The sequence below is a fragment of the Accipiter gentilis genome, chromosome 28, assembly GCF_929443795.1.
Source record: "Accipiter gentilis chromosome 28, bAccGen1.1, whole genome shotgun sequence".
In the NCBI taxonomy this organism is placed as follows: Eukaryota; Metazoa; Chordata; class Aves; order Accipitriformes; family Accipitridae; genus Astur; species Astur gentilis.
The window spans coordinates 16,316,102-16,328,890 of record NC_064907.1 but is presented as its reverse complement, the minus strand read 5'-3'; the positions used below and the strand labels follow the sequence as shown (position 1 = coordinate 16,328,890).

The following is a 12,789-nucleotide window of genomic DNA, read 5'->3' as shown; positions in this document are numbered from 1 at the left end:
CGGATCCAGGTACACTTCAACAGCAGTCTCAGGCTGCTAGCTTTTTTCCCCACCCACGATAGACTTAATGACCTCATTAAGAAGGAAACCCTTGTTCCTTGCTGAATGCTGCATTACAGAGGGTAGAGTTATATTCATTGTTATTGTGATGACGCATTTCAGTTTCCTCCTGTTCAAAGCCAGCTCTGTTCTCACCTTTGCTTGCCTTATGAATATCCTTATCCATTGAGCAGGCACTACAACAATGCTGCGGGCAACGAAATCCTCGTGACTCGAACAGAGCAGTGGCAAACTTGCGAACACAGGCCTCGTGATAAAATTTACCGCATGTGTTGACGGAACAGCGCTTCACATCTTTGCCAGGAAGTTTGCATGAAAAGCACGTATGTTCTCCTTGTAAAAGAAAGAATAAGGAAGCCCAGCTGTAACGGCCCATTCTTTGAGATAGATGTTGTTAAAAAAACATTATGAAGTGAACTGTTACACTGGCTTGAGCAACCCAGGCTCCTTCCCTTCAAACAGGTAAGCGAGTTACTAGAATCCACAATAACTATGTAATTGCTGTTAACATAAAAGCCCCTTATTCTGAGTAAAACCTTAAGCCATTTATTACTTTTTTTCTTACCAGGTACTTGCTAAGTGGGAAATGAGAATCTGGCCTCAGAGGTTAAAAAAGTAATAGAATAAATCAAGCCCACTCCCAAAACCTAGAAACTTACCATCTCAGTTTGCTCTGACCAGAATATGGCTCCTTAGCAAAGTGGGAAATCCCTCCCCATTTTTCAGACACAGGACCGTTTTTTTCAGACACACTCACCATTTTTACACTCAGTGCAGATGAACTTCTCATCGGGCATTGACTTGAGGCCGAGACACTCCATATGAAAGACGCTGCAACACTCACCCTCGCAGGACACCAAAGACTCGCCAGAGCTCTCGCAGATCTTAAACAAGCAGACAGCTAATCAGAGAACTAAAGGTACCTGACAGACTTAAACGCAAATGACTACCAGAAGTTAACATAGAATCTGGCTGAAATCTCTTCAGAGTTAAGGATAAGGCAAGAGAACTGGCCTACATCCCACAGCAGACCTGGAAATTCTCTGGGCTGGAGACAATCCCAGCACGTTCTGCATCTTGCTCTGATAACAGTGTGAGCCTGGACAGAGATAGGAGAGGCACTACAGGATCTATCTGGACTCCTTGTTTTCTCATGCACCTGAAGAGCAAGAGAAGCTTGTTCCTTTACAACTGACCAGGAAACTCGTCAGAAGATTCCAGGATTTTCTCTCCAAAATACTGGAAAATTCTCACTCTGCCCTATCTTGAAAGAACATCTAGAATCTCTGAATGGAGCAGAAAATGGCATCTACTTTTTCTACTTACTACAGCAGGTATGGATTAGATCCCACTTTCTAGCTTTTGAGCTTTCTAGCATGTGGGAGAGCCTATAAATCATTTCCAGAGCACAAAAACTCCTAAAAGCCTAAATATTTTATCTGAGATGTCGAATTATGAGACATGGTTAAAACAAAGTAGTGTAATTTGAAAAGTCTCTCAGTTCAAACTAACAGAAACGGATGATACATCTTTAGTTTTCATTTCTTTACAGTACCATCATTTACCTGACAAACAGTGTCTTTTTTATTTGTTCCAGTTCCTCTCCTGGACAAGCTAGAGTCTACCGACTGCACATCAGAAGCATCAGCATCGGCAGTAGCTGATGGGCTGTCTGAACGTTTTCCAAAACTACCCTACAAAGAGGAAAAATCCAAGACACTCAAACAAGACACTTCCAAAGGACAACCACATTGTGAAAAAATATTTATGTCACCACTGATTAAAGGATCATTCAATATGTCAAGAGATGCAAAGGTCCTTGAAAGTTGCTGAACTTCGTTAGAATGATAGAAGTGCTGCCTTCTTGACATATCTTTTAGCTGTACAAGCAAGGTATCTATCTTACTTTTTCCAGACACCTCTCAGTTTTACACCAAATAAAGCAGCATCCCCCAATTCCCAAAGAATCTAACAACCTTCCAAAGAGCAAACCAAGTCAGTGATCTAAACCAATGTTTTGCCAGACAAAGAAGTAGGAAAATTTGTAAAGAAAGATTGCAACTTTTTTTATATCAGTACAATGGAGGGGATTAGAAAGAAAAAGACTAGGCTTTATTTTTTAGACAATGAGACATGAAATTTGTAGAAAATAGTGTTCACATACTTAGCAATATGCAACTGAAAAATCTATTATACTGACAGATGAAAGGAAGAAGTGCCTGTGAGAAACAGTATGCCTTTACCTGTAAATCATTAAGTCCTCTTGAATCAGAGTCAGATGTATCTCTGTAAGCTGAACTAGTCAGTTCTACATCAGTTGAGGCACGACTCCTTTTCTTTAAAGGTTTACAAGAATCTGAAATCTCGCTGGCACCTTAACACAACATACTAAAATTAGTTTTAATATATGTTCACAACTTTTTGCTTAAAATTAGTAAAGGAAAAAGAAAGATGAGAGACAGCCTGAAACTGTACTTTGTTTGCTAGCCTTAATTTTCAGTCTGCAATTTTGATACCAGTTTAATCCTCCCTGAAAAGCTAATTAACTGAAAACCACTCTAGGAAGACCTTCTGACAAACTTCTGAACATGCTGACATAGTGGAGGAAGCTACTAAATTGTCTATAACAGACGATAAGCCTTTAGAAGATTACTTCCTCATCATTCATCTTCAAAATATGGCTAAGCAAAGGCTTTTTTTTTTTAAGAAATACCCAGAAGGACTTTCTATTATGTGCTTACAGCACATTAACAAACACTATCTTTCCAACTAGCAATGCACAAATGAACAACAACCTCCCCCCCAAAAAACCCTCACAAGAGAAATTAAGATCAGCATCTATCATGTTCATCACCAGAAAGCATTAAGACCTCTGCAGTTTACACAGAACGAAAGCCATTGCCGAAGTGTGATGAGCCAGGAAGTTTTAATGAAGCTTATTTTCGTATGTAACTCACCTTTCTGCAATCCTGTCTTCACTGCTGTCAGTGGAACCATTTCAACCTGTTTGAATAGGAAAATCCATAGTTAAAACCAGAGGAATTTTTCTCCCTAGTATTAAAAAGAAAACATTTAAGTTTAAGCGATTAGCATCTCTGAACTCAGATGTAGTCTGTCATCCCCTTCTTAGCGTGAGCCTTCTTGTCCTGTTGGATTTAATCCTAGCTGCCTATGCTGAATGCCAGGAGACAAGGCAGCCACACGTTCACTAGCAAGGTCCTTTCCAATCACTCCCTGTGGGCATGAAGATGACAGGAAAGCTTTATCCGTGTCCAGCAGGCGGGAGCGGGGTTCGTTTTGGCAGCCAACCCTGATGCTTTTGTAAAACCCCACACCTGTGTAAGCACAAGTTCCCCTTAACAGGTATGACACTCGGGTTAGTGAGACACTTAATGCACTGCCATTTAAGGCACTTCCACCAAGCATGCACTTTTGAGCTCCTGGGAACAGACTTTCTCTCTGTATAGAGTGCTGCAAGGCGCCCAGCAATGGCGAGACGGACTTCGCACACAGCATTGCAGGGCTCTATACAGCTGGAAACTCAATGTCAGTATACACTTAAGCAGACAAGTCTACAATCTTGCAAAAGCGCTTCAAGTTCTTGAACCTATATCAGAAGTCTAGAAACTGTTCTGCCAATGTACATGTAACACGTGAGAATTTGGTGACTGTATAATAATTATAGAAGAAAGCTGTTGCCTAAATTCCTGTTTTTAAGCTTAAGAATTACAAGTAATTTCTTTACAATGTGGTTACATATGCATGTAGAAACACATTTAGTAAATATTTAAGGATTATTCTATAATTTTTTTAAAAAATATTTTATTTTGTTGTACAATAGGTAAAAACATACAATAGAAGGATTTGTATAGGATACATTTCGTAATACAAATATAAAATCTAAACAATCACTTTTATTTCTCCACTAGTCACTGTAACAGTAGCATTAACATTTTGTTTTTCCCATTAATTGTACTTGTTCCAGTTATAATTTTATACCAAGTTGTTGCAGACTAATTTGGGAATCAGTTGCAAGAAAACTTGACTTTGGGTAACAAATATTGTTGCATAATTGTAAGAAGTTAGTAAGATTATTTTTTTTTAATATAACTTAATACATTCAAGGTTATGCGCATTACAGTGCATCTGTGTTTAATTTTTAGTCATATACTTTTCCTGAGAAAAGCACTTTAATGTTCATAGTCTTAGTTAGCTAGATAATATAAGCAAGCAAAGCTAACCGGGATCCATGAAGTTCATATTGTTGGTTCTTATACCTTTGTTAAATTAAGAAACATTTACAAACATAAAATAACTCATTTGAAAATAGGGAGGCTGCAACACCTCATGACAAGAGGCTTAAGGGACTACATCAGGTATCTTATGCCCAACATTTAAGTTGCTTCAAAGTTTCAGCAAGAAACTCTCTAGAGTTAGAGCATTCGTCTGCTGAACACAGATGTAAATGCTATGGCATCAAAAGAAAAATATGAAAAAAAAAAAGAAAGCAACTGGGTCCACTTTCAATCTCTGAAGTGAAGGAAGTGCAAAACAAAGCATAAAGGGCAAAGAATAAATTAAAATAAAAGAGATAAAACCAAGTTTTTCCCCTTCCCATATAAATCTTTAGCCTGACTGTCCCTTTTTAAAAATTCTCACTGGTAAAAGCTATACTATGAAAAATTTTATATAAAATCTCAGGTTTCAAGTGGAGAGGCCCTTGAAGTGGGAAAATCAACCATGTAAGGAAAAGAACCAACAACTTTGACAAACTTGTTAAAAAGTGTATTCAGTTTTTAATATTAATGTCCATCCGCTGAACTTTCCTACTCATTTCCACGCAAAATTTTTTATAATTTTTTTTAAAGCAACAACATTTGTCTGTCTGACATCCAGATTAAAGGAATGCCCTGTACATGTTAGATCTACTTAAGGAAAAAAAAAAAAAAAAGTATATCCCAGAAGACCTGTTTTGCTGATGTCTGCCAACATAAAAGTCTGACTATTCATCTTTAAGTTAAATCATTCTTAAAGTCCATTTTCAAAACTGGTCAGATTAATCAGTCTAATTTCATTTGAAAAACAAAACCTCAATACAAACCAGCAGCTAAATCAAGAGCAAAAGGAAGGAACCTGGTGGCAATTCCATCAAATAGAAATTACTGAAACAAAATCATTTTGCTCGTAACAGAAATCTCAAAGTAAACATGGCAGGTTCATTAGGAGTCTTGCATCATTGAGTTCCCATTTTCCATAGCCTGACTGATACTGTGAAGATGCCAGTAGCAGAGTCACAGCAATGGTATTGACAAGGGGATTTCATGAAGGATAGTCCAAAACGAAACCCGATGGGGAAAAATGGAGAAAAATAAAAAGGCACCAATATAAGCCACAACATTTATGAATACAATATATTTTAACTCTCTACATGGAGGAAGCCAACCTGCTCCTTTTTGATCTTCTTCTTTGGCACAACTTCAGTGGATTTCTCAGACTCTGAGCGGGTTCGAATCGATCTTCTCTGTTGCTTCTTTTCTACAGAACCTGAAGAAGGAAAAAGGTTTCCATTATATGATTCCTTGTATTTCTGAGGTACAGCAAGATGTTCCACACCAAAACAACAGATAAAGTAACGAAACCAAGACTCTTTCCTCTTTTGAATGTTTTATTTTTAAATTCAGTTCCAAGCTATTTGCCAGCTGGTGCTGTGGTTGCAGACAACACGTTCTGATTCCATAGACAGAGAGATCAGCTTCAGAAAAAACCCACCAGTAACAGAGCAAAACAAAAAGCTGGAATCCAGTTTAGGGCAAACAGATTTTCATAACACATCTCTCAAGCACAGTCTTCACTTTGGTTAATTTTTAACCAAATAGTCCATCTTTGGCATTTATGGGAAGGTATCCACAATCAACTTCTTGAAATAAAACAAGCTAGAAATTTAAGACGCAAAACATAGCTTCCAAGTTTTTACTCAAAACACCAGTTCTGTCCCCCTGCTCTGCAGCAAGATGGCCTTCTATCAGAACTGGCTAACACAAAAGCTTCAAGCAAGAACCACGCTATAACACGTGCCATCAGTATGAAATCTGAACACAACTACAGATTTCAAGAGGTGAAGAAAAACCCAACACAAACAGAAGCAGTGATCATGATGTGTTATTATAATTAATGAAAGTAAAAAAACAAGTTTTTGAAAATATTACCATGGAAAACAAACTCAAATTAATGAAGGTTATTATGACATTTCAAGGGATGAAGTAGGAACTACTGTTTTTTTTGACAACTAAGGTTGGCAAAATCAGAAGACCTTTCTATGATACGGTACCTGTAACAAAGGGCATATCGAGAAACATGTACACAATACTTAACACCATGCGCAACTTTTGAAGCAAAGTACACACTTGTTGCTGTACTGACAGAAAACTGGAATTTGAAGATTTACAATTATCTGTTGTGACGCATTATTCTTGTTTTTCAGTTTGGGGTGTTTCACCTAAAGAAGACAGGAATGTAAAATACTTTGTATTCTTCCAAGCAAAAATGCAAACTCTTGGGACCAGAAATTAGCTTACTGTGTCAGATGGACGTACTCTTAGAAGTTGTAAACCTGTGTCTTCTCGTTAGGAGATAAAATATCTAGAGAGATAGGCAGGCTTTAATCAGACGCTGAAAGAAAGCCTTTCAAAAGGACTCCAGAAACAAAATGAAAATTCATCTTGATTAATTCGATAGGCGTTTTTATCAAGGTTGCATGGCTCCGGAATATCTCAGTAACTAAACTTTACAGCTGAAAAAGATGTTGTTTTACAATAACTGTATTTCTGAGGGGAAAAAAATTGTTTTTCTTCAAGGGAAAGAAAATTTTTACAGCATATTAACTAATTAATAACAGCAATGAGTTATTAATAATTCAGAAATTAATAACTCAGCTCAACATCCTTCATGTTAGCACACGTGTAACTTTTGGTTCCAACAAGCTGCATCCTTTGAGAGACACACACAACTACAACAGATCTCAACACTAAAGCTAGGGGCCATCTTTTGTCACCTTTGTGTTCGGCCAAAATTCTCTGAGCAGCTTAAAGTAAATTTGAGCAAGTGTGACCAAACAGTTCATTTAATCAACAAGGTATTTTCTCCCTGTGCTGCCCCGCTGTAGTAAAGGAAATAAGATGCAAGCCCTGTATCAGAGAAGCTCCAGAATCAGTGCATCTAATAATGGCTGAAAGCAATATTGATCAATGCAACAGGCACTTTTTCCTCTTCCCGCTCTCCAAGGATCCAGTGCATCACCTCCACAATGCTCCTATCCCGTCTTCATGCATATTTTGATCCAGAGTTTCAGGACAGATTTCAGACCAGCAATCTACCTCACTACTGGCCAGGTCAGGTTAATCCTGTTTCAGCTGTATGTGGAGACCAGAGGCACTATGAATTCTCATAGCTGTTCTCTTATTATCAGATTTCAAGTTACAGAATTATTTTCCCGGCATTATGGAATTCTGTATATCTAACTGCAGGTAATTAACAAGGACTCCCAGAGTCATTCTGTAAAATACTTTACCGTAAAGGTATTCTGAAGTTCCGGTGACCTTAAATTTGAAAAAAGGACTTCGCAGTTATGTTCCATGAGAGGGGACCAATAACTGTCTGGACTTTGGAAATGGCTTTGAAAGTGACTGTTTGGAGTGTATACTGAAGTAAAGCTCATGCACTCTATAGGGTGTTATCAGGTGGAGTTTTACGTATCCAAAAAACCTAAGAAAATGAAAAAAGAGAGGCTCAGAATTCTCACCCCCCTACGTCTGAAGAGCCATTGTGAAGGTGAAGCCTTTAGTTCCCAGGTGAGAGAAACAAAACAGCGATCACCTCTCCTGCTGCAAGGCAATTAGAAGTAGCAACTGTTTGAAAAAACAGAAGTAGCTACAGCAACTAAAACTGGAAAGAAGAACCACTGTCGACAGCAGCAGAGGAAACCCCACTTGCACCAGAATATCCGGAGTACTCAGCCTGTATTGTAAAGTCCCCAAATACAGTCCACAAAACAGTGCATATAAAAATAAGCCTACCTAAAAACTATACAAGTACAGAAACTGAAGTGTGTTTGCAGAGGACAGTGATCTCATGTAAGCTGACCACTGAGGTTTTTGACTTGGGAATCTCAATTTATTTTACATTTGGAAAGGGAGAAATAACCAAACAGATGGATAGTTGAAGCAGAAGTGACACTTGGCAACATTATGAGATTTTTTTCTCAAGAAGAAAAGAGGGGGGGGGGGGGGGCTCAGCATGTGTACTTCCATCTTTTTTTGCTTCCATACCATGAGCATTTGTACATCCTACTGTAACAGAAAATCAAGGTGTTCTGCTGCAACCTAAAATTTATTTTTACATACCCAATGTAAAACTAAGTATGTTTGAGACTCTACCAAGAATATGATTACAAGCACAGTAACAAACATGCAATAGTTAATGGGGATTTTACATTGCCTGCACAAAATCTGTGGTTGAAAAACAGAAGTCACTGTAAGGGCTGGAGGAACTTGAAAAGCTCTTGGTTTAGGATGACTCAAAACCGCCTCTTTTCAGGAACCTCCATCCTTTCACCAAAGGCTATCTGTCTTCTCTTGAGGATGATGAGAGGACATACTGCAGGGAAATTTCTGCTGGGTGGGGAAAAGCCCAATCCCTCTGGAAGCATTCCCATCAGCTATTTCTCAAAAATCAAAACATGAAAAAAATGCTTTCCTGTTCCAAGTCTAGAAAGCAGTCATCCCACTTATCTTTCTTCATCTTCTCTACTACTGTACTACAAATTAAACTTCAAATAGCTTGTTGCAGGCTTTCCCTCTTCAGCCTCAACCTCCATTATCTGCTTCAGTTAATTCAAAACTTGGGTGCTTTATAATGGGGCCCCTAAAATGCCTTCAAGAAGTCAAGCATTATCTCATTTTGCTGATGGAGTTAGTTGAAGCAGTTTAAAAAAAATCACTATCCTTTACAAAGGTCATGCAGGAACTCAACAACAAAGTCTAGGAAAGCACCCATCCTGATTCGGAGCTATTCCTTATTGCACTACGCCACTTCCAGATTCTCTTCCTTTGATCCCAGCTGTTGTATTTTACATTTGGTGCCAAAAGCCATTACAATACTCTGCTAACACACATCCACTGTGTTGTCTTCTAAAACAGCTTGCCATCTGCTCTCCACAAGGCATCCACCTTTCTAATATGTTGACTTAGATACTGTAAATTGCAGACGCTAAAAGTTCAGAGGCCAAACCAGCTAATCCCATCACAAAGACATCCTGTGTTTCTCAAGCATCTGGGCTCATCATGTTAGCCATGCTTGTTACAACTATTATGTAAACAGAAAGATGTTAATAATTTTCAACTAATGAGAAAATGTTGGGTTTGATGTTTGAATTTAAATGCTAGATTGCTAAAGTTCAGACAAGGATTCTGCAATTTTGCCTACCTGTTGACCCAGAAGTTGTTTCAGGAGAGGACACATTTTGCACTGCTGATTTTTCATTTCTCTGATTTGATGAAGAATTAAGTTTCTCTTGTCCTTTGACACTTATTTCTGTTTTGTTACCAACTCCCTTAACAAGAAAAAAAAGAAAAGATTGTCTTAACCTATTTATATATGTGTTGTTGCTACCAGGCATATTGATCTACTCCTAATTTTCAGAACAGAAACATTCAACGCTTTTCAATGCAACACATACACAGATTATATCTACTACTGAGCTGCTTCCCTGCAGATCTTTCCATCCCTCTCAATCTCTCCTTACACACAAGGAAAAAAAAATACTCCAGTGACTTTTCTAAACATTACCTTCTCTATAATGCTTAGGATGAAATAAATACTCTCCAGGTAGAGAGGCAGAAGAAGGAGGCAGAGAAATAGTCCTAAACCTTTTCCTTACACTGACTGTGAGAAGCTGCTGTGCACCTGAAGGAAGCTAGGAGGCAGAACTCATTTTAAAAGTCTGTTATACAAAATGTAGTTATTTTTTAGTACATTATTAACAGTTTTGTCATCTCATCTGTTTCCCACAAATCCACTGATTTTAAGATTTACGGAGAATTTCTGGATTATTTCAGCTAGGAAGCTGGAATTAAACAGCATTAATATTTTGAATGTGTTATGAGCAAAAATGTGACCATCTGTCGGGAGTTCCTCTGCCACCAGTCAAAATGGTTACTGCCAGAGACTTTTGGATGCACTGAAATAAAGAGTTCAGTGCACTATAAGAGTCTGTTGTCACATCTGTCCTTTGTTAGATTTAATCTCTCCAATGAAAGGAACATGTATTGTGAAAGCTTGATGGACACAAGTTTAAGCTCCACAGTAAGACAGACTCGGGATAATTTATGAACAAAAAGAGGAGTCACTACACAAAGTGCATACCTTAGTGGAATAAACAAACTGATCGATGAGTTTTCCATCACCAGCAGCATTCTGAAGGGCAAAAACCTGTTCAATTTTAACAACTGGAGACATGTTACATTTTTGAAGATCCAAGTTGTGCATGGTTATTGAAGCTGGTAAGGATTTTCTAGCTGCAGCTGTTTTCCATGCAATTTTTACAGGAGGTGGCTCCTCTTCTTCCACACTTGACTGCCTCCGTTGGCTTTGTCTTCGCACCTCAGCATTTGAAGGCGATGTCGCTACCACGTTGGCATGTTCTGGTTGGGTGTTCAACGCTGGCTTCGGTCGTCGGTTCTTCTTGGTCTCTGATTTAGAAGCAGCAGTCTTTTTGGCTTTTGACAAAACCTCCTCTGGCTCTTTGTCTATATAAATGAAGGTGTATTGTTCTATCCTTTCTTCCCGAGTCATTTTCAATGCTTTCTCAGCATGGGCAATACCAATATCCCACTGAGCACGCTCCCTTTGCGGCCTTGGTTTGCGAATCTTAAGGAACAAAGACAAGCAGCTAATTACACTGAAGATTTTGCCACGAATAGCACTTAAAACGCAATCCTGAGGTTCTTTAAATCTCTCAGGCAGCAGATTTAAGTTTGCTCTCCATTTACAGTGTATTTTTTGAAAGGTGGACAGTGAATCCTCTGCTCAGAGTACAAGCAGACACTCAAGCTGAATCAGATGACCATCACAACTAAAAGTGTCTCCCCTGAGTTACAACTTCACTAAAGACAAGAACAGGTGGTATTCAAGCCCATAAGTCTGTTATGAGACACAGAATTAATACTAATTTATCTACTTTTTAAATCCTCCTTGTTTTTCTATAAACACTCTTTTCCTGCCACATCAATATTTTGATTAGCATAAATAGGGACTGAGGTAAGCTAACACTTCCTTTCCAATAAAAAAATGGAAAAGAACATATCTACTAGTATCAGGGGCTGGAAGAGTATCCTTTAAAAACTACATTTTCCAAAGAAGAGGTTAATAGTGAACACACAGGCACTGTTTTCAATATTCTAATACAGATGTAAAATTATCTCAAATGGCCAGGATGACTACCATCATGAGGAGGCAACAAAGTAGGTTCAGCCATCAGCCTTTTCACATTTAAGTCTTAAGAGTATGGAAACATTTTCATTATCTTTGTGAAAAACACTTCTGCCAGGGAAATGCAGACAACCTTTACAGGGTAAAGTACTACAGAGTTTCAGAACTGCCCCACGAGAGTTTCACTTACACAGGCACTGTCGATAACCCTCTACACAATTAGTGTTCATCATACCTTCTGTTTCTCAGAGTGGTTGCTGGCTTGCTTAGCAGCCTCAGCCAATAATTGCTCATACTGTTTGTGTCCTTTGTACTCTCGAACCCGCTTCTCGTGCACCCACGCCCTCTCTGGCTGGTTGCTAAAAAACTGAACATGGTATTCACGGGCACCTGAAAATGAAAAACTCTAGTCAGCAGTTTTATCAACATTGCTTTGCTGGTTTAGTTTATGCTTTCGTCCTCCACATTACTCAATTCCTGCAGGTGGAAGTACCTAGCTAAAGTTTAGAAATAAGATGGGCCTAGATTTATAACAGTTTAAGATGGGAAGATAAGTATACCTTGCCCACACTGAACACTCACATGCTTATCGGTGTCTTCTCATAAATACATTGACTTGAGAAAAGTGGGAGTATCTGTGCACAAGCCTAGTTTGCACAGGCTCATCTGTAGAGGCAATTTAACAGGTACTGGTTTTATACATTTCAGGAATAGTCCTGTTTAGCATACATACAAGCAGAATTCATCCCGCAAAGGGAGTTCAAAGATAAGATATCTTTAATAAAGGAAGAACTACAGACACCTGATATACTCTGGAAAAGATATTCCTCCCTTACCTCTTGTATTAATTTTGGTATGAACATCAAGCTGTGGATCACATGAAACCATGCAAGGCCACCACGGGTATGTTCCCACCTTGGACCAAACTAGATCGCCAACCTGAAACTTGATGTCATGGGTGACTTGTGTTGGAAGAGAAGGCAAGAACTGCTGGACCTACAAAGAAAATGCAAGCTTAAAGCCACAGAAGACAATTTAGTGCACTCAAGAGATGCACACGCTATCCACAGGGACTTGTTATTTTTTCCTCAGGTATCCCTGAGGTTTGATAATCTAACATGAGAGAAACATTTCTTAGAAACATGACAGAAAGGAGTTACATCCAGCTATGTTTTACACAAGATAGTCACTGACAAACCAAGACACACAACAGCAGCCCCCCACCCCGAAAAAAGTTTGTGCTTC

At 38.6% G+C, this 12,789-nt stretch overlaps 1 protein-coding gene across 7 annotated transcripts in view; it reads right to left on the bottom strand.

Annotated features, from left to right (window-relative positions):
• The window catches only part of NSD3 (nuclear receptor binding SET domain protein 3), a 52,259-nt gene that overhangs the window by 21,819 nt on the left and 17,651 nt on the right, over positions 1–12,789 (bottom strand). For all 7 annotated transcript variants that reach the window (XM_049831448.1, XM_049831450.1, XM_049831445.1 and 4 more), the window contains exons 4-13: positions 12,381–12,540; positions 11,780–11,934; positions 10,480–10,983; positions 9,541–9,667; positions 5,504–5,604; positions 3,018–3,063; positions 2,304–2,434; positions 1,626–1,754; positions 818–944; positions 196–393 (exon numbers count right to left, since the gene is read on the bottom strand). In XM_049831448.1, coding sequence (XP_049687405.1) covers positions 196–393; positions 818–944; positions 1,626–1,754; positions 2,304–2,434; positions 3,018–3,063; positions 5,504–5,604; positions 9,541–9,667; positions 10,480–10,983; positions 11,780–11,934; positions 12,381–12,540 — 1,678 coding nt within the window. The remainder of the gene's footprint in view (positions 1–195; positions 394–817; positions 945–1,625; positions 1,755–2,303; positions 2,435–3,017; positions 3,064–5,503; positions 5,605–9,540; positions 9,668–10,479; positions 10,984–11,779; positions 11,935–12,380; positions 12,541–12,789) is intronic.